Genomic DNA, 22,794 nt, shown 5'->3' with positions numbered 1-22,794 from the left:
TTGGTGTATAGTTTTGAAATTGTGTTTATAGTGAGAAAATGTTGAATTGTTTCATGAATTGTGTGTTAGCAATCAAAAAAAACAATAACTAGACTGAGAAGTTTAAAAAAAAAATATGTTGGCTTGTCATAAAGGCAACTTAAAGTCTTGTTTAAAAAAAAATTAAAACCTTTGGTCATTTAGGCCAGAATATAGATGTTCTGGGTGATTGCTAAAGTGTTGCTGGGTGGTTGCTAGGGATTCTGGGTGTTTGCTAGGCTCTTGCTATGCAGTTGCTGGGTGTTGCTAGAGTATGTGGTTGATAGGGTGTTCTGGGCGAACACACACAGACATTCCCACCTCTGTTAATAACAGAAACTCAAAAATTGTTTTGTTGCTCTTTAACTTGCACTAAAACATGTAATTTATTCCATCGAAGTAGCCTGTGTGATATTAATAAAACTGCTCATCTCCTTTAGTGATACAAGCTCAGACTCATTTAGAATCTGTTGATGTCTTTCATATAGTGTCCTGACTTGGTGCCATGATGGATATTGAAATCTCATTTATTTTTTAATTTTAATCAGTATATAGAGGACTACTTTGTGGTAGTGCAATGTTTGTGAACACAATTGTGTATGTCAGGCCATAAATCTCGAAATCTCATAAATCCGCCCCTGATTACAAGCCCATATTGGTGAATAAATTCAAATACTATTATTTAAAATTAATACATAACACTTTTTCAAATCAATAAAAAAAAAAAAAAAACACAGCCAATCAGAAGAGCGTGTGGGCGGAGTCTCTCTGCAAGCGCGCTGCACTCGCAACCAAATCAATCCAAAATCACAGCCAATCAGAAGAGCGTGTGGGCGGAGTCTCTCTGCAAGCGCGCTGCACTCGCAACCAAATCAATCCAAAATCGCAGCCAATCAGAAGAGCGTGTGGGCGGAGTCTCTCTGCAAGCACGCTGCACTCGCAACCAAATCAATCCAAAATCAGAGTCAATCAGAACAGCGTGTGGGCGGAGTCTCTCTGCAAGCGCGCTGCACTCGCAACCAAATCAATCCAAAATCACAGCCAATCAGAAGAGCGTGTGGGCGGAGTCTCTCTGCAAGCGCGCTGCACTCGCAACCAAATCAATCCAAAATCGCAGCCAATCAGAAGAGCGTGTGGGCGGAGTCTCTCTGCAAGCGCGCTGCACTCGCAACCAAATCAATCCAAAATCACAGCCAATCAGAAGAGCGTGTGGGCGGAGTCTCTCTGCAAGCGCGCTGCACTCGCAACCAAATCAATCCAAAATCACAGCCAATCAGAAGAGCGTGTGGGCGGAGTCTCTCTGCAAGCACGCTGCACTCGCAACCAAATCAATCCAAAATCAGAGTCAATCAGAACAGCGTGTGGGCGGAGTCTCTCTGTAAACGCACTGCACTCGCAACCAGATCAATCCAAAATCACAGCCAATCAGAAGAGCGTGTGGGCGGAGTCTCTATGGAAGTGCGCTGCACTCGCAACCAAATCAATCCAAAATCACAGCCAATCAGAAGAGAGCGTGGGCGGAGTCTCTCTGCAAGCACACTGCACTCGCAACCAAATCAATCCAAAATCACAGCCAATCAGAAGAGAGCGTGGGCGGAGTCTCTCTGCAAGCGCACTGCACTCGCAACCAAATCAATCCAAAATCGCAGCCAATCAGAAGAGCGTGTGGGCGGAGTCTCTCTGCAAGCGCACTGCACTCGCAACCAAATCAATCCAAAATCACAGCCAATCAGAAGAGCGTGTGGGCGGAGTCTCTCTGCAAGCGCACTGCACTCACAACCAAATCAATCAAAATCACAGCCAATCAGAAGAGCGTGTGGGCGGAGTCTCTCTGCAAGTGCACTGCACTCGCAACCAAATCAATCCAAAATCGCAGCCAATCAGAAGAGCGTGTGGGCGGAGTCTCTCTGCAAGCGCACTGCACTCGCAACCAGATCAATCCAAACTCACAGCCAATCAGAAGAGCGTGTGGGCGGAGTCTCTATGTAAACGCGCTGCACTCGCAACCAAATCAATCCAAAATCACAGCCAATCAGAACAGCGTGTGGGCGGAGTCTCTCTGCAAGCGCACTGCACTCGCAACCAGATCAATCCAAAATCACAGCCAATCAGAAGAGCGTGTGGGCGGAGTCTCTATGGAAGTGCGCTGCACTCGCAACCAAATCAATCCAAAATCACAGCCAATCAGAAGAGCGTGTGGGCGGAGTCTCTCTGCAAGCACACTGCACTCGCAACCAAATCAATCAAAATCACAGCCAATCAGAAGAGCGTGTGGGCGGAGTCTCTCTGCAAGCGCACTGCACTCGCAACCAAATCAATCCAAAATCGCAGCCAATCAGAAGAGCGTGTGGGCGGAGTCTCTCTGCAAGCGCACTGCACTCGCAACCAAATCAATCCAAAATCACAGCCAATCAGAAGAGCGTGTGGGCGGAGTCTCTCTGCAAGCGCACTGCACTCACAACCAAATCAATCAAAATCACAGCCAATCAGAAGAGCGTGTGGGCGGAGTCTCTCTGCAAGCGCACTGCACTCGCAACCAAATCAATCCAAAATCGCAGCCAATCAGAAGAGCGTGTGGGCGGAGTCTCTCTGCAAGCGCACTGCACTCGCAACCAGATCAATCCAAACTCACAGCCAATCAGAAGAGCGTGTGGGCGGAGTCTCTATGTAAACGCGCTGCACTCGCAACCAAATCAATCCAAAATCACAGCCAATCAGAAGAGCGTGTGGGCGGAGTCTCTCTGCAAGCGCACTGCACTTGCAACCAAATCAATCCAAAATCGCAGCCAATCAGAAGAGCGTGTGGGCGGAGTCTCTCTGCAAGCGCGCTGCACTCGCAACCAGATCAATCCAAACTCACAGCCAATCAGAAGAGCGTGTGGGCGGAGTCTCTATGTAAACGCGCTGCACTCGCAACCAAATCAATCCAAAATCACAGCCAATCAGAAGAGCGTGTGGGCGGAGTCTCTCTGCAAGCGCACTGCACTCGCAACCAAATCAATCCAAAATCACAGCCAATCAGAAGAGCGTGTGGGCGGAGTCTTTCTGCAAGCGCACTGCACTCGCAACCAAATCAATCCAAAATCACAGCCAATCAGAAGAGCGTGTGGGCGGAGTCTCTCTGCAAGCGCACTGCACTCGCAACCAAATCAATCCAAAATCTCAGCCAATCAGAAGAGCGTGTGGGCGGAGTCTCTCTGCAAGCGCACTGCACTCGCAACCAAATCAATCAGAAGAGCGTGTGGGCGGAGTCTCTCTGCAAGCGCACTGCACTCGCAACCAAATCAATCAAAATCACAGCCAATCAGAAGAGCGTGTGGGCGGAGTCTCTCTGCAAACGCACTGCACTCGCAACCAAATCAATCCAAAATCGCAGCCAATCAGAAGAGCGTGTGGGCGGAGTCTCTCTGCAAGCGCACTGCACTCGCAACCAAATCAATCCAAAATCACAGCCAATCAGAAGAGCGTGTGGGCGGAGTCTCTCTGCAAACGCACTGCACTCGCAACCAAATCAATCCAAAATCGCAGCCAATCAGAAGAGCATGTGGGTGGAGTCTCTACAGACGGACTGCACTCGCAACCAAATGGATAAATACATGATCAAATTCATAAATATTTCACCATTTTAACATTAAAAATACTGAAACCATCTTTGTCTCTGAATACACCGAGTTGAACGTTCTTGTTTCCTTTCCACATCTGAGGTGAATTATCCATTGTTGCTTTCAGTTTAAAGGTCACACAAAATTAAAAAAACACTCACATTAGACGCTTTTAACATTAATTAAACCACATAATCAGTGACTGAGTTTATCATTGTCATACTTTGTATGAAATATTAGAAACCATTTCTAAAATAGAATCATTGCGTGTCGCCATTGCAGCTGGTTAACACTATGGAGAGATTACAACATAATTAATTTGATAATATCTCTTCAGTTAACGGCTGTTTTAAACCCACACTAGTTGGGTGTAACGTTGTGAATAGCGGAATGAGATATTGAGTGGATTAACAGCCGGCAGTCACGGCATAGTCTTTCCTTTGGCCTTGAACGAGCAGGCAAGGTGTCGAATGCTGGACAGGATCCAGTTTTCACACACAACTTGCATGTGGTCAGTGACGGAGGGTATCATTCTGTAAGATCTGGACCTGTGGTGGCAAACAGCGGCCTGACAAACAATAGGAGTCAATCTTGGTGCTGTGAAAAGGAAACTGGTGACACAACGGCTCAGGTAGTCCAGCTGACACCGACACCCTCGGGTCTCAGGAAGAGAAGGTGTCTCAGGATGCTGCGGCCTCGATCAGGTTACCAGAAAAACTGACTCACTGCTCACTTGCAGCGAGATCATCTCCAGAGCCGGAGAAGAGAGAGTGTGAGAAGTGACAGCTACTTCGTTGCATTTTTAAACGGCAGCATTAATTATTGACCTCAGCATTATCCAAAAGGCTCCTGATACCGATGAGAAGCGTGATACTCTGGGTGCCGACACTTTCTTTTCAACTCCCCTGACACCCAACCTGGCAAAGCAGCACATGAACCACACGACAGACATCATTAGCCTTTCCCTAAAAGCAAGAGAGCAGAGAAAAGAGACGCTCCCATGGTCAGAGGCTGACTCTACTCTGCAGAATATGCTGATAATTGTAGGTTCTTTCAGCAATAATCAGAGTGTAAAACACTGAATGAGTCACTGGTGGCAGGCAGTAACCCTGAGCCTGGTCTTGATTCAGGTTTTAAAAAGTCAAAAAAATACCAAACAGTTGAGATATTTGCATATTAAAAACATCTGAAACTGTTAAACATTTGGAATAATTATATTCAAATATTACGTTTGAATAAAAATATGCAAACTATATATGCTATGGACTCCCAGGAGTTTACCAAACCTGGAAATGTGAAAGAGTCTGTAAGGCCAAAGCATTTTGACCACTAGGTGGTACTGCCCCAAATATTTCCACTTATTTCCATGAATCAATTCTGTCAAATGTTTAGTTTTAATGAACCAGTTCCAAAAAAGAAAAGAAAAATTCAGCTATTCTTTCACATCACATGGTCCCTGAGATGCTTGTGTGTAATATTACATGATCTGAAACGTTACAAGAGTGCAACAGTTGGTTCCAGAAGTAAAAACTCCACAGGGAAACTGATTTTTAATGATAACTTATAAACCTTTAACAACAGCTCTACTGTGAGCTACGAGATTGTTAATCAATGGTATTTGCTTCTGTCGACGCCGCCTGACCGCATTATTTCAGGTATTTTTAAAATAATCATGTTTAACATAAGAATTCCTGGTGAAAAACTACATTACCCATGATGCTGTACAGAAAATTCCACCAATCAGAGTCGAAACAAACAAAATGTGCCAAAAGAGCTCTTCATGAAGCACTGCGAATGATGTAATCGTGTCATCTCCATATGCTCTACACTAATATTTATATATCAGGGGCGTTTCAAGGGAGTCAGTGCCTCCTCAAAAAAACTGAATGAGAAAATAAAATTGCAAATGTTACAAAATTTGACATTAAAAAGTGTAAAATTCACTCATTTTTCTAAAGAAACCCCCGCAGGTGAAGTTACAGCGGGGAGTCTGCATCTCTGTGCCTCCCTTCAGCTCACAAAAACAAAGCAGAGCCCGTATAGTGTACGGTGGGTTAGTGGGGGGTAATAGAGAATGAATGGGGGAAAGTCACATGACAGGAGGCAGTGCCTCCATCGCGTCACGATCGGATATGACCATGAAATCGGTACGATTTGAGTCCATCTGACCTTTTTCAGTGTATCTATTGGGTCACCAAAATATATTTTTAAAAGCTTTTTGTATTAATTGAAATGTCTCCTTTAATAATGTTTAAAAACATGACATACATTTTATCTTCATATTAGAAATTATAGTTTTTTTTTCAGTTGACACCATCTATTTTTGTCACGTCCCTCGAGGCCTTCTATGAAAGTGTTCTTGGGATATGAATAATAAAATGAGAAAAAAAGTCCCATAAATATCCATCTGTGCTTTTTTGCTGGTAATGTTTTTTTTTTTCCTAAGTAAATTCATGATTATTCATTAAAATCACATGATTTAGTTCCGTACCTCAGTAACTCCTCAAACCCATTACATAAACCATAATGAACTGATGCTTATGTGACATCATTAATAGGAAGTGACATCATAGAAGTCTTCTGAACAACATTGTGAGCAAGTTACCACCTTCTTTAATAATTATTCATAACTAAATTATGTTGTGAAATTGTGTTTGTCGAGCTTAACGACTCAACCCTGTTACATCAATTAAAGATAGAAAACTATTACTTGTGAAAATTATCTTTGTTATTTCAACATTATTCATGATTTCTTAATATCATGCATGCCATGTGCATTTATTCACTAGATTTAGAGCAGTGGCCAATTTGGGCAACAAAAAAAAAAAAAAAAAAAAACCCCGTCACACCTACATTTTTATTATTATTTTTTTTGTTAAGTTTATAAAAAAGTAATTTAAAGTTAGTTGAACTCTGTCTGAAATGTTCAGAGCGATCATAAGAATACTGAACTTAGTTCATATTCTGAAGTTAAGCCTTTGATAAAAAATGATGAGGTTTAAGTGACAAAAAGATTTTATGTAACTTTTATATTTGCAATGACTGAATTAGTGTGAGGGACATCTGATTAATATGCAAATGTTGATTTTATCACAAATACATTTTATAATAATATTCAGAGAGCTCCCATAGTTTCCATAACGTAAAATAATGACCAATAATAATAATAGGGATTTGATGCCTGAGATGGGAAAATATGTTTTTCTGGAAGTTAAATATGTCATTAATGATGTGGGGTGTTCAGAAAAGTAATGCATTTTGGTAAAAAAATCTAAAAATGTGTAAGTCAAAATCGTACCAGTTTCCTGGAATGACTCAAAAACAGTCAAACCAAAAATTATTCACACACTTTTGATATTTTTGATATGTTTTTCCTAGTGTGTGCATGACACTATAGATCATTTCTGTAAGTGATAGCAGCAAAATAAAATAAACCGTGACCTATTATACCCAAAAATTGTTCATACAGTGGACTACCAGTAAAACTGATGATAATTTGGAACCAAAAATGATTCAGACACTTTGACCTGACCATGTTTTGATTAAGTGTTATCTGACATTATTAAGATTATTTTTTTTCTGACAGTTTAACTCTGAGATCATATTTTATTACCATTTTTTTAAACTATAGTGAATAAACTGAATTAATGAATGAAATGTTCAAGGTGTCTGAATACATTTTGGTTTGACAAATAAATATATAAGTATATATAATTTAAAAATATAAATAAATGATATACTTCATGCGATTTTATATATTTTTTTTACCTCACTAAAGTCATACTTTTGTTTTGTTTCTCGGCTGATTTTCAAATATTGTTTTGCTACGAATCAAAGTTACGATTCACCCAGTAGCTGGTTGGATCAGTTTATGGCTTATAATGCTTTAACAGAGACTTTACTAGGAGCTCAGTGCAACTTCATGCTGCAGCATTGACTGAATAAAATGAATAAATGAACAAATACCTGATATATCCTAAAGGGAATATAGCGGAAGCCGCCCTCTTCACTCGGATACTCCATGAGTTTCCGATTCATGGCCCAGAACTGGTCGAATTTATCTGATAAAAGAAAGAAATCGCTTTAATCAGTGACAGTAACTGAGGTTTCATGTGGACTCTCTGTAAGTCACGCAGCACAGTGTTGGACTTTCTAACACAAAAGGAGATTTCTGGAAGAATGTATCTCAGTCAGCATTTATCTTCACTGTGTGGAACAGAGACTGAGACTGACAGTCCCTAACATCTGCCTAACATCTCTCCTGTGCTCAGTGGAAGAAAGAAAGCCATTTAGGCAGGGGACAAAATGAGAATTTTAATTTCTGGCTGAACTTTTCATGATGAAATGATGAAGAAGAAAAACAAAAGAGAGCTGAGAGTTGTGAGCAAACCCGTGTGTGTGTGTGTGTGTGTGTGTGTGTTCAGTCACGCTGGCTGCGTTCTCACATGTGCAGGTGAAAATCAACATCCGCTTAGAAATTGTTACTTTCTCTTCTCACACACACACACACTCTCTCTCTCATTAGCGCAGAAGACAGCTGTGTGTTATCATCAAACCATCGATGCTTCTGAAACTCACACCTCTTTCAGTTTATCAGCAGCTTCACATTTTCACCTTTAAATTAACTACTGAAACCACTGCTCAAGTACCGGCTGGAACAAACACACTAGCTCTGCCATATACTCAAACAGAAGAGCGTAGACACTTGTGGCGTTATGTTTAAAGCTAAAGGCTGGAATACACTATATGATACGACTTTAAAAATCTGAACAGATCTTGATTGAATCATATGCTGTGTCCCAAGAGTAGACAAACTTTAGGACAAAACTGTCATAATTGTGCCTTTAACGGCACTCTGTCGCATAGTTACATGCAACCTGTTAAACTGGCCTGTCAATCATCTCGTCACAGTTTACATCCTCCGCATTTCATCTCATTTCCTCCTATACTGGAGAGAACAGAAGCGGCACATTGATCTGCAGTCACGGGTCTTTCGTGTGGATACTCTCCTCATGTGTTTGCACTTGATGCATTTAAAAGTTAATGGCCAAATGGATCTTTATAAAAGTTCACGATGCTGATGAAATATAATGATGATAATATTTAATAAATCAGGTTAGATACTGGTTATTAATCACTCAAACCCCTTTATCTAAACTGCTCTACTTAAAGGGTTAGTTCACCCAAAAATGAAAATAATGTCATTAATTACTCACCCTCGTGCCATTCCATACCCGTAAGACCTTCGTTCATCTTCAGAACACAAATTAAGATATTTTTGATGAAATCCGATGGCTCAGTGAGGCCTGAGCAATGACATTTCCTCTCTCAAGATCCATTAATGTACTAAAAACATATTTAAATCAGTTCATGTGAGTACAGTGGTTCAATATTAATATTATAAAGCCACGAGAATATTTTTGGAGCGCCAAAAAAACAAAATAACGACTTATTTAGTGATGGCCGATTTCAAAACACTGCTTCAGGAAGATTCGGAGCGTTATGAATCAGTGTGTCGAATCATGATTCGGATCGCGTGTCAAACTGCTGAAATCATGTGACTTTGGCGCTCCGAATCATGATTCGACACACTGATTCATAATGCTCCGAAGCACCAAAAATATTCTCGTGGCTTTATAATATTAATATTGAACCTCTGTACTCACATGAACTGATTTAAATATGTTTTTAGTACATTAATGGATCTTGAGAGAGGAAATGTCATTGCTCAGGCCTCAATGAGCCATCATTTCATCAAAAATATCTTAATTTGTGTTCTGAAGATGAACGAAGGTCTTACGGGTGTGGAACGACATGAGGGTGAGTAATTAATGACATTTTCATTTTTGGGTGAACCAACCCTTTAACCATCAGTCTCGCACATCCGCCATATTTGTAGTTTTTTAACACTTTTTATTGGTGTTTGTAGTTCTAATCAAATCCTCGTCCAACACAATGGGTTGTGTGCAATATTAGCCATTATGTGTTCACAGATCCACACTTCAGATTTTAAACGGACCTTCCTAAGACTATCTTTGAAATACTCATTTCAACATACTATGATTTTGGACACACTAACTCTAATATCGAGAATACTATTTAGGACAGGCAGTATGTGAATCGGAGTCTGTGCTCATCACACACTACATGACTTTCTGTCAACTCTCCAGACTGCATACAACTTTCTGCAACTACTGTCGACTGTCGAAAAATATTGGAGAAAGTTGTGTAGTGTGTTCAGGGCTCAGAGTGCAGGAGATTCTTACCGTTCTGCAGACCCATCCACAGCTGTTTATGGTCTTTTTTCTGCATGTCGTTGATGACTTGGCTTTTGTGTTTGAGCGCATCGGCCTCTTTAATGCACGACATGAAATGTGCTTCTATCACAGAGTTCGACGGGCAGTGAAGCAAGTCTTGTTCTGGGAAGTTCTACAAGATAAAGTACATTACAACTGTGGCATATTATTAATAACAGCATGGAGAAGGAGCGAAGCAGTCTACACACCTTAAAGTGCACTGAGACGTTCCAGGGCAGAGCCGTGTTTGAAGCGTGGAGGTCAAACAACACACCAATGGGATAGTGCCTTAAAACAATGAAAATGACACATTTATCGTCCATGAAGTAAAGACGGACATCGGCAAAATGAGTTACTCATCAGACAGTCTCAGTCCTCGAGCAGCAGAGAGCTCTTGTGTTGCACTGCCACCTTGTGGTTTAAGAGAAAAGTACACCAATTACTCAGACCGTAAAGCTAGAGCTGTTGAACTCCTATTACTTTTCTTCAATGGATACGAAGCTGCCAGGATTTGAGAGTATAAAAATATTATAAAAAGCAATAAATCAGATCCAACTACAGGTTTTTGAATGCCACATAGTAAACGTCATGCACCAGCTGAGAAAGACATCCGTCCTGTAAACAGCAAGAACGAATCTCTGAAGTCTACACATTTTTGTGGTGTGCTGGCGTGTGTTCAGAAAGAGGCTAGTCTGCTGTAGGTTAGCCAAACTGCTTGCAGCACCTTTAATAGAAGCGCATGAACATCAACTATATTGAACGTAGCATACTATTTTTCTGCCATTCAATAACCCTTTAAAGTCTACTGTATGATATCGTTTACTTTCTAAATGATCAAAACTTTGCTGATAAACCTGTAGCACTCAATCTCCTCCAGTCCTTCTGCTGTCGGATTGATAGTTTACACTGTTTTTAATCAAGTAAAGCCTTTGAGCGTAATTGTAAAAACGTCTACCTTCATGGTCTTTACTGATTTTTTTTTTTTTAAATCAAGCAAACGTAAAAATAACTTTGATATTAGTAATATTTCAAGATGAACACTTACTGGACCGAAGCAGCTTTACTTGATTATCAATCTTATTTTTAGAGAAATCATGAGTATCAAATATGATCATCAGGTTTATTTGTTCATCTTCAATCATCATTGTATTGCATAATATGTTTTAAAACTACAGAGCTTTGATCATAAAACTAAGCATTTAAATATCATCTTTCTAAGACATTATTGGTAGATATTGATATTTATATGCATTTTATGCAAGCATCTGCTATACAGTTATAAAAATCTCATTGATTTACATTACAAGCATCAGAATCTTACGTTTTGTCCATATAAATATCAGCATCAGATTGCATATGTTGCTCATTTTGGGCCTCTGAATAATATTGAGCTGTTTTTGTTTCTTCTTTAAAGGATTAGTTCACTTTCAAATTAAAAATTTCCTGATAATTTACTCTCCTCCATGTCATCCAAGATGTTCATGTCTTTCTTTCTTCAGTGGAAAAGAAATGAAGGTTTTTGATGAAAACATTCCAGGATTATTCTCCATATAGTGGACTTCACTGGGGTTCAACGGGTTTCAGTGCAGCTTCAAAGAGCTCTACATGATCCCAGACGAGGAATAAGAGTCTTATCTATAGAAACCATCGCTCAATTAAAAAAAATTAAAAATTATATACATTTTAACCATAAATGCTCATCTTGAACTAGCTTTCTTCTTCTTCTTCTTCTCTATTGGAATTCCAGCAGTGTAGACACTGCTGAGTGTATTACTGCCCTCCACAGGTCAAAGTTTGAACTAAATCAGGGGTCTCAAACTCAAATTGGCTGGGGGCCGTTTCTGTGATTGACACCTCATAGGAGGGCCATTTTAATATTCAAACACAAGAAAGCGCAACATTTCTGAAAATTTACTTTCTTTTGCATTATTTCTCATTTACTTCAAATTTCATTTCTAAAATTTAGATCCACTCTAATGGATAGATCTGTAACTCTTCCATCCAGATAGCGGAATTCCCTGTTTTTACTGTTATTTCTATTTCTTATGCGTTCCATTTTTATTATGTATTTGGTTCTTCTTTATATAAAACACTTTGAATTACCATAGTGTATAAAATGTGCTATACAAATAAAATTGCCTTGCCTAAAATATTTTTGCCATACTTAAAAAATGTAAACAGCAGTGTCTCTATCATTGTTATCAGTATTAGTTTTTAACAGTTAGTGCAAATATTTCCCTTACTTTATTTTAGCTTAAATAGCACCAAAATCTTGCACTGAACAACACTGTACTGAAAAAATACAATCCCTGAATACATTTCTACACTATTATATTTCTTGCAAGGCACCAATGCTTCTGCTCACACAGCTGAGCCACATTGGTCCAAGATGCCGTTTGACGCGCATCGGACACGTTTTGGTGGTTTAGGTAATTTAGGCAAACGCGCTCATAATAGAAGCGACGTGGTCGCGACGCGCATGTGGTGCGGCGCGCTTGTTTTCCAGGCGCGCCTATGCCGCGGCGAGATGAAAGCATCTCAACTTTTCATGCGACATGGACCAACCAATGAGCTTCGGCCTTTCCTTAACAACACTGAAAGCTCAGCCGAACTGATCATATCTGTACAGGGCGGGTTTTTATTTCTCATCTCCATAAATATATCTAGTAGTAGAGCTAATGCAAGGACTAGAAGACATTTTTTCATGGAGAGCACAGCTCATGGTTCCATAGCAACGACAGACGCCACGGGAGCGCAAACGCTTTGGAAAGGAGAAAGCGGCACGGCCGCTTATGTGACGCGAAATGTGAATGGCCCCTTAGAACGGCGACTTTTTCTTTGCATGTGGAATATGGTATGAGACAACTAGAGAACAAGAATAAAATAATAATACTTTAGCGGGCCGGATTATGTTTTATTTTCGAGATCAGTTGCGGGCCAGGTGGAGGGGGAGGGCGGGCCGTAAATGGCCCACGGGCCGGCAGTTTGAGACCACTGAACTAAATTGTCATCTACAATATGCTAGTGCAAGTATATAACAGTTAGTTCAAACTTTGACCTGTGGAGGGCAGTAATACACTTAGCAGTGTCTACACTGCTGGAATTCAAATAGAGAAGAAGAAGAGAGCTAGTTCAAGATGACATTTATGGTTAAAATGTATAACATTTTAAATTATTTTTAATTTTTTTTTTTTTAGAAAATGAGTGATGGTTTCTCTAGATCAGACTCTTATTTCTCGTCTGGTATCGTTTAAAGCTCTTTGAAGCTGCACTGAAACTGTTTTGACCTTCAACCGTTTGGAGGCCAGTGAAGTCCACTATATGGAGAATAATCCTGGAATGTTTTCCTCAAAAACCTTCATTTCTTTTCCACTGAAGAAAGAAAGACATGAACATCTTTGATGACATGGGGGTGAGTAAATTATCAGGAAAATTTTATTTGAAAGTGAACTAATCCTTTAAAGGCAGGGTAGGTAAGAAATTTTGTTCCAAATTTGTTTAAACTTTCTATATATATACATGCATAATTAAAATGTAAGAACTCTGATAAAAAGAGTATAAAAATCGAGTGACTCTAGACCGTTTAATCTGTATTAAACACAGCTCATTATTTCCATCCGGGACGAAACATAGGATTGGCTTAGGCGGCTGTCACTCTCTCGCAACCATGGCAACCACCCTTTTGCCACACATGACCTGCCCACTTGCGCGCGCACGTTTGATTTGGGGAATCCAAGAGGCACGGATCCTAGGAATACCAAAACAATGGCAGAGAAACAGCAAGCTAAATTCACAGTATCGGCCTATGCAGTTAGTGAAGGCAAACCAGGCAAAAAAAGGAAGACAGTAACAGTACAAGAAAAGGCAATGAACAAAAAGTCTTTGGATAAACAAAGAAATAAAACGCGAGTTAATATCGGCGTGGCTTTCCAGCGATGGCGAGAACTGAGGGAACTCAAGGGGCTGAAAAGTGACTCCTTGATGGCTTTATTTCTGCTGGACAGGTAAATCTTTCTTTTTGTATTTTGATCATACATATTTTTTTGTTTATTTTTTCATGAAGCATGTGTCATTAGCACACGTAGCTGCGTAATATAGCTAACATAACATTACTTAGCGAGCCGTAGTAGAGACGATAAATAATGATAGCTATAGTGTTGAATTGTGCATAATTTTACCCTCTGTCTAAGTCTTTTACCATGTTCACCTGCAAGTTTACCTGCACGTTTTTTTCGCCTTTGTTTTGTTTTTATATTCTCTACCTATGTTTACTGATGTCTTTATCTTGTATCTGTGTGTGTCGTACACACTTTGTTGTATGTGTGTGTTATTATTTTGTGTCTGCAATGCAGTTGTGAGTTGATATTTGAGTGTATGTTACTCTGTTGATCTGTAGAACAACGTATATGTTATGAATCTTACACGAAATTCATCTTCATCACAGTGTAAATGATGGTAATGGAAAAACGTGTATCATGCAACCTGTTTTTAGCTTTGCCTTATAGATAACTAGCTCGTTAGCGAATCAAAAAATATATATTTTAAACTTTACCAATATCAATATGCTAGCTTGATAGTGAGTACTAAAATACATCTTGTTTGTTTATCTTCATAATTTTAAAGTTATTTTTATTACATGTGATTCTGACATGATGTCACTACATGCACTGTGCTCCTTCCTCTCCGCTCGTCTCAGGTAAATAATGCGTCTTCCAGCTCAGTGGTCGGAGTCACACGTTCATGCGTTTTGGGGGCGTGGCTTTGGAAGGAGCCCAGAAGGGAGGGGGTGGAGTGAATGGAAATAATGAGCTGTCTTTAAAACAGTCGTGAGAGGTCTACAGACACTCGATTTTTATACTTTCTTTTTCAGAGTACTTACATTTTAATTATGTATTGATATATAAATAAAGTTTAAACAAATTTTGAAAAAAAGTTTTTTATACATTTTTTTGCCTACCCTGCCTTTAAGCTTTACATTTTGTGTAGCTTTTAATACAGTAGTGTAAAATAAAATAATAAACTCATGAAATAATTTTTTTTACATTTCAGTTGCATTTTAGTTAGGGATGCATCGACAGTACCAGTTTGCCCAGAACTAGGCATATACCGATACTTTCATTTTTGGTACTCGCCAAAACCGATACCTGTATTTTCACCACATTTATAATCATGTTTAAATATATTGGGTAGAGAAACTAAAAGAATATGAATACGAAACTCAGTCAGAGTGTTGAGAGTGAAAATATATCTGTGCTAAACTTACATTTGGCCTCTAACACACACATTTGCGAGAAAAAAATCTAAGAATTTATTAGCCGATGGCTAATGATAGACATTAGAGTGAAGATTTACTGACATTGCAGACGATTGTGACATATAACACCCCTTAGAGCTATCGAGGAACTTCAGTTCTTTATGTATGGTCGAAAGTAAATTAACTTACACACTGTTCAAATGTTATATGCCCTTAATGTTGTGGCAATGTCCCCTCTGGTATCAAAATGGTACTGAATATCAATATTTTTAAGGTATTGTTTCGAAGATAGTAGAGTATCTTCGGATAAAAGCATCCGCACAATTCATGAATGTGAAGAGGAAAGCCGAAGATAGTTTCGAGGTTTGGCAACGCAGCGTCAACTCAACGTACCACTTGAGAGGCGTTCCCTCATATTCGAACCACATCTCCTCCACGTCTTCGGCCTTCATGACTTTGAGGAAATGCTTCTTGACTTTATCGGTGACCAGCGTCAGGTAACTGACCCGTGGCAGGAGCAGCTGAGGGGAACAGCACAGGTCAGGTGACACGACACGGACACGACCACAGCAGAAGCAAAGCGTGTCATCTGAACTTACGTAGTAGGGCTCAGCCTCTCTCTCCGTGGTTTCCTCTGGAGAGAGAGTGAAGCAGGCCGGGATCCTTCCGAACCAAACATCTCGGAGAACATCCTTGTCATCTGCCATGATCCTCTTTCTCCAGGTGGAACATACAAGGGCTTCAGTTTCTGAGCTGCTCAAAAAGTGAATCAACATCAACACATCGAGCAGACCGGACAGTAACTTCAGTGATCTGAAGAAAGTGTTCAAATATGTAATGTAGGTATGCATGTGTCTTTATAGGTCATTTTTCCTTGCTATCGGCACCTTAAAGGGTTAGTTCACCCAAAAAATGAAAATAATGTCATTAATTACTCACCCTCATGTCGTTCCACACCTGTAAGACCTTCATTCATCTTCAGAATACAAATTAAGATATTTTTGATGAAATCTAAAAACATATTTAAATCAGTTCATGTGAGTACAGTGGCTCAATATTAATATTATAAAGCCACGAGAATATTTTTGGTGTGCCAAAAAACAAAATAACGACTTATATAGTGATGGCCGATTTGAGACTGCTTCAGGAAGATTCAGAGCGTTATGAATCTTTTGTGTCATGATTCGGATCGCGTGTCAAACTGCTGAAATCACGTGACTTTGGCGCTCCGAACCGCTGATTCGACACAAAAGATTCATAACACTCCGAATCTTCCTGAAGCAGTGTTTTGAAATCGGCCATCACTATATAAGTCGTTATTTTGTTTTTTTGGTGCACCAAAAATATTCTCGTGGCTTTATAATATTAATATTGAACCACTGTACTCACATGAACTGATTTAAATATGTTTTTAGTACATTAATGGATCTTGAGAGAGGAAATGTCATTGCTCAGGCCTCACTGAGCCATCGGATTTCATCAAAAATATCTTAATTTGTGTTCTGAAGATTAATGAAGGTCTTACGGGTGTTGAACGACATGAGGGTGAATAATTAATGACAGAATTTTCATTTTTAGGTGAACTAACCCTTTAATTTTGCTAAGTGGTTGTTAAAGTCTTACAAAAACTTTGAACAATATTTGAAAATACATTAAAATTTAAAAGGAAATATTTCTCTTCAGGTTTATACATCTAACACCACTTATATAAGTTTAATTGTTACAGAATGCCAACTGAAAACAAATAAATATATACTTTTCTGACAATATTTTACTTAAACTGACAATAATGCCAATTAATTAATTTTGTGAACAACATATTGTCAATAATATCTTTCTAGATAATTCTCTACATTTGAGAGCAATATATCAAACCACACCTTTATATACACACTGCCCTCCAAAAGTCTGGAAACGCTCTAGAAAAGTGGGGTTTTGGACAATCTTGGTATGAATCCTTTTTAATTTGTGATCATTTTGCACTGATTATGAACTACACAAACTATGAAAACATATTTTATTACATAAACAGTTTATACATAGAAAAAACTTCTATGCATTAGCAGCTATCTGACCTAAACTGGGTTCTGATTGGTTCATTGTATTCTAAACTTAATTGGCAATCAATTGTTGAAGCTATTAAGGTGTGCTGACCCAAAAATCTTTTACAAACCTGGACCAAGTTTAAAGCAGTAACAGCATCACAGCTGGCAAAGGGGCATGTCTGACTTTGACATGTAGATATTGCCATTATTATGTAATCAAAATGAAAATTATTATTGCTGATCTTCAATGATAATGTCAAGTTACTTTAATGTATTTGCACCAAAAATGATAAGGATTTATGCTGATATCGTCCAAAACCACACTTTGCCAGGGGTGTTTCCAAACTTTTGGAGGGCAGTGTACATATATAAACCCTTTTCAAAGAAATTACAATAGAGGAAATCCAGATATAAACATCAGCTCTTCTAACATAGCTGTGCTAACATTGGCTACTGTTAGCATTTAACACTCCATGACAAACTGAAGAGTAATGAAAAACTTTAAAATGACAAACTGTAAAACGATCAACTATAATGTAGTATTTGTGACATTTATCGGCCTGTTGTGGAGCTGTAAGTGTGATAGCGAGAGTAAATAAAGCAGCACTGACAGCACACGGACACACACCTTTGAGACCAAAACCGCTTCGACTTCAGAAACTACTGCGTACAAACATAAATAACAGCGAAAACAGAATAATAAAGTACCTTCATTAGATGTGGACAGGAAGCATTAGAGTTGAGCTCATTTCGACACACAGCGATGCTATGCTTCCCTAAGATGGCACGGCCTTCAAAATAAGAGTCTCCACACGGTCATGCTTTTTCACAATAAACACGTTTTTCACAATAAAAGTCCCTGTCATTTGATCACTGTGTTCGTCATACTGCTGCTTCTATCTATTCATTTCCACAGTGCTTCATACAGTAATTAAAATTTTTAATATGGCGCTGTTGGATGATTGTTTCTGATTGGTTGACAGACATTATCCAATTTATCCTATTTTTCCGAGGACAAAGTAGATAAATAAATAAAACGAAGAGGAAACTTCATAAACCGGTCATTTTACTTGTGCAATGGAGGCGTGATTTAATTTGGATATAAAGTCCAATAAAACACATGCAACTCATCAACTTGGTCCCTTATAATTAACAGAAATTAACTGCAGTTAACGAGGAACATAATCTAAACAAGTCAGAAAGAGATATCTAATTAAAACTTTCCACTCAAAGTGACAAAAAGAGAGTTTTTCTTTTTTTAGAATATAATATTGACAACGTGATGTTGAATCGATCAGTTTGCAGCTGAAGTCATGTGACCAAAAGTATTGGCAGTATCAATATTTTAATTCATTGCTTCTTTTTCCAAAAAAATGAGACGCTGTAACATATTATGTTGTGTTATGCTGTTATAAATTATATTACTATGATAAAGAGATCATTCAGTCCTGCAGGTGGCGCTAAATGACCGGAAGAACCGCCGCACACGCGCAGTACTTTCTATCGACACTGCGCGTGCGCACGTTGCACATGGAGGCTGATGAATGAGTTGTAGCTGTTTTCTGCAAAGACTTTATCTTCCGATAGTACTTTAGACAAACTTATCAGCTGGTTTGTTTTCTGCTCTTTAACAGCAAGTGAAATATATGATATTTTGCATGTATGGTGTAGTCTGCGGAGTTGTGTCGTCTCCACGGGTCGGGTGTTGTTGTTGTTGATCTGCGGTCAGTGATGGAGGCTCCTCCGGTCACTGTGATGCCCGTCACGGGCGGAACCATCAACATGATGGAGTATCTTCTGCAAGGTACACGCCATCAGTTAATCAGCAGATCCTCGCTGTATTTATATACGCATATTAATGGACTTTTAGCTATCTGTTTTAAATCTTCCTTATCTCATTTAACATACAGTTTTCCTTTAACTTAAACGTTTTTGGTAACACTTTAACAATGAATTTATTAATCTTAGTCAATACAATAGTGATAAATTACTAAAATCAGAATATTTTTATCAGATCTGAGTTGACAATGAACAGCTGTATCCTTATTAACAAAGATTAATACATTTTTTAACTAATGTATTGCTCATTGTTTGTTAGTTAATGCATCAACTAACCTTAAAGGTGCAGTAAGCAATTTCTGAGAGAAACTGTTGATATTTGAAATCGCCAAAACAAACACGCCCCTCTCTTTATAGCTCCGCCCCCAAATTCACAAACAAACTATGCAACACAGGCACCGCCCCCCTAATGAGTGGACACGCCCCTTACTGCTGATTGGCTGAGGTGTGTTTTGGCGCTCGGTCTGATCCACTTTCAACAGCGTTTCTCAGAAATTGCGTACTGCAGCTTTAAAGGATTAGTCCACTTTCAAATAAATTCTTCCTGATAATTTCCTCACCTCCATGTCATCCAAGATGTTCATGTCTTTCTTTCTTCAGTTGAACAATGAACACATTGTCACTGACGATAAACGTGAAGCTTGTTTTGTTCGGCACAGGCAGCGTGTTGGATCAGTCCCTGGAGAGTCTCCTGCATCGACTGCGAGGTCTGTGCGATAACATGGAGCCGGAGAGCTTTGCTGATCACGAGCTGGTGTATCTGCTGAAGGGCCAGCAGGGCAACCCGTTCCTCCTGCGCGCGCGCCGCTCGCTGCTTCACCCCACCGCCCCCTGGCACCTGCGCTATCTCGGCCAGCCCGAGGTGGGCGACAAGAGCCGGCACGCCCTGGTGCGCAACTGCGTGGACGTGGCCGCCTCGCACAGCTTACCGGAGTTCCTCAATGAGATGGGCTTCCGCATGGACCACGAGTTCGTGGCCAAGGGCCAGGTGTTCCGGAAGGGCATGATGAAGGTGGTGGTGAGCAAACTGTCACGCGTCCTGGTTCCGGGAAACACGGAGAACACGGAGCCGCTGTCCCTGTCGTATCTGGTGGAGCTGAGCGTTCTGGCTCCGGCGGGACAGGACACGGTGTCTGAGGACATGAGGAGCTTCGCTGAGCAGCTGAAGCCTCTGGTGCACCTGGAGAAGATCGACCCCAAACGCCTCATGTAGCGCTGACTGTCACCTGCCACTTGTGATATTTTGATGAAATCCATGATGAACTGAATGATAAAAACTGTTTAAAGTTTTGTGTCAATTCTCAGATGACATTTCTTAGACAAATCATTTTAAACAAGAAATATGCCACTCTTTCTTGAGAAAAAGTAATTCTGTGAAAGCATTTGTAAATTCATTCTTGCATAAAATGTTGCTTTGATATGAACGTGACATTATGATTTCTCCATTTTCATCCTTCTTTAGTGTTGCTGTTTGAGCATGAAAAAGATTTGTCAAGTTCATATCTTCTCTATATCAGTGTCAGTGTTTCTGAACTCCCTGAAACGCCTCCATTGAGTTTTCTTCACAATACTCCTCATTTAAATAATTCATGCACAGAATAAAGGGGCGGGGCCTGGTTGAGTTAGTACAAAATAAAATAACAACTTTATTCAACAATCTCTTCCCTGTCATTATCTTACACAGGTGACGCAGTAACACAGTGAACCTTCCGTGTTTACATCCAAACGTTGGCTCAGTATTGGCCAAAGCTGGTCATGTGATCAGCACGATGCATGCGTGTGACGCTGACGCAGGATCCGGCCAGTAATGAGTCGGCGTTCTGACGATGAACCTGGAAGCGCTGGACGTAAACAACGTATGAGAATGACACAGAAGAGAAGAGCTTGACAAATAAAGTTGTTATTTTTGCGCACAAAAAGTATTCTTTATAAAGTGTTGATTATATTGCTGTCTATGGATGAGTCATATACCTCTCGGATTTCATCAAAAATATCTTAATTTGTGTTCCCTAGATTAATGAAGGTCTTATGGGTGTGGAACGACATGAGGGAGAGTAATTAATGACAGAAATTTCATTTTTGGCTGAACTAACCCTTTAAATTTGAAAAAGGTCTATAGGTTTTTTACATGCAACTTCAGTTTTGTATCATTCTTATGTTTATGCCCACTCAAAATAGTCATGCCAGTCTATTTCCTGAAGAATAGCACGCATCATCATCAATTAAATGTTTTCCAACACTGTTAAAAGTCCTCTGCTGTGCAGTGATAAATCAGTCTCCAAAACAATGATCAAAATCTCAAAAATGTCATTTTACTCTGTTTCTTCTCTTAATAATTGTCTCAATCAACCATCAACACAGTCTTTTATAACCAGAAGATCAACAATCCTTCATTGGATAGTGTTTTTAATGTTCTCTGTCTGCTCACCCATGAAGTCAGGGCCAAAATGATAAAATTACTGTCCAGATGAGCTTTTCAAAGCAGCCAAATACCAGCAGAGCTCAGACTTCCTAAAGAATAATACAGATCTGTCATGAAATAAACTCAAATCAAGCATAAGCATCCAGGAGTATTTCTGCTCTGTAATTAACCTAGATTCACACTGCCTGCCCTCAGGAATGAACACACTCACACTCACACACTCATAAACACACACACACTCATAATAAACACACAATAGCTGTAATAGGTGATGTGTTAGAGGTCTATAAGCAGAACGCCCAGTGCACGCCCTGGTCTCTGTGTTGAGCATGATAACATCACGAGTGTGAGATCACGGTTATTGTGGGAGTCTTGTGTAATGTGTGTGTGGTTGTGTTGGGTGGAGACAGAAAAATCTTGTATGTGGATTTTGTATTGTGGTGAATTATATCACTCTTGGAATGTCTAGTTGTGTTTCTATCCTTCAATCCTTTAATTCTGTCCCCTCTGCATGTCTGATCTGTGAGGTTAAACAGGCTCTTCTCTGTTCCTCAGCAAACAGTGTTTGGAAGCAACACAACTGTTATACACATAAGAAAACTGCTTCATATTTCTGCACAATGGACACATTGGTTGATGGTAATAATTATTGTGTCCTTAATTACCTCAAACACCACGAGAGAAATAGTCTAATTCGTTTCAGTTTATCTGGTGAAAATAAACACATTTTTGATAGATAAGCTTATGAGTTTAGCTCTGATTCTTTAAAGATGGTTCAAGGCTACATATTCATTTAGCAGATGCTTTTATCCTGCAGTTATTACAGACTAAATTCCCTTACAAGGACACAATGGTGCCATGGATATAACCACTATACCACCAACAAAACAAAACCCTCAGTCCCAAATGAAACAGTCACCAATATAACAAATCAAACACTGTTGTGAAATGGCTGTGGAAGCTTTCGTCTGTCATTAGGGCTTGGGTTGTAATTAGACTGGATTTGGGCATCTGAATCTCAGTCAATCTCAGAGCAGTGTCTGTGGATTCAATGACACTCTGAAATGATTAAAGAAAGAGGAAACTCATCTGGAGAAAATATAACATTTAACCTACTAACAATGAATAGAATATAGGATTTAGAGAACAGAATTGCAAAAAAACAGAGCTGAATCTGGCATATTTCACGAATATGGTAACATTTCAGTGTCTTTTTTTTTTTTTTTTTCAAGCATTACAATTTTTTACAATCACTAGGACACATTTCTCAATACTCACTCCAAATGCACTAAAACACTTCATTCACGTCTCAAATCAA

The 22,794-nt window shown here is 39.4% G+C and overlaps 2 protein-coding genes across 2 annotated transcripts in view; one reads left to right on the top strand and one right to left on the bottom strand.

Moving 5' to 3' along the window:
- The window catches only part of atg5 (ATG5 autophagy related 5 homolog (S. cerevisiae)), a 35,201-nt gene extending 17,120 nt beyond the window's left edge, over positions 1–18,081 (bottom strand). The window contains exons 1-6 of the mRNA XM_048152817.1: positions 17,924–18,081; positions 15,770–15,923; positions 15,564–15,691; positions 10,126–10,204; positions 9,887–10,049; positions 7,587–7,681 (exon numbers count right to left, since the gene is read on the bottom strand). Of these exons, the coding sequence (XP_048008774.1) occupies positions 7,587–7,681; positions 9,887–10,049; positions 10,126–10,204; positions 15,564–15,691; positions 15,770–15,877 (573 nt within the window). The 5' untranslated portion in view covers positions 15,878–15,923; positions 17,924–18,081. The remainder of the gene's footprint in view (positions 1–7,586; positions 7,682–9,886; positions 10,050–10,125; positions 10,205–15,563; positions 15,692–15,769; positions 15,924–17,923) is intronic.
- A 624-nt stretch (positions 18,082–18,705) lies between these two features.
- Positions 18,706–20,573, top strand: med18 (mediator of RNA polymerase II transcription, subunit 18 homolog (yeast)). Its single transcript, XM_048152819.1, has 2 exons — positions 18,706–19,019; positions 19,714–20,573. The coding sequence occupies exons 1-2, from the start codon at positions 18,947–18,949 to the stop codon at positions 20,265–20,267; spliced, it is 627 nt and encodes a 208-aa protein (XP_048008776.1). The 5' UTR covers positions 18,706–18,946; the 3' UTR covers positions 20,268–20,573.
- Positions 20,574–22,794: the final 2,221 nt, after the last annotated feature.

Source organism: Megalobrama amblycephala, linkage group LG13 (assembly GCF_018812025.1).
Source record: "Megalobrama amblycephala isolate DHTTF-2021 linkage group LG13, ASM1881202v1, whole genome shotgun sequence".
NCBI lineage: Eukaryota > Metazoa > Chordata > Actinopteri > Cypriniformes > Xenocyprididae > Megalobrama > Megalobrama amblycephala.
Note: the sequence above shows the minus strand (reverse complement) of the source record. Positions and strands in the feature narration are given on the sequence as shown.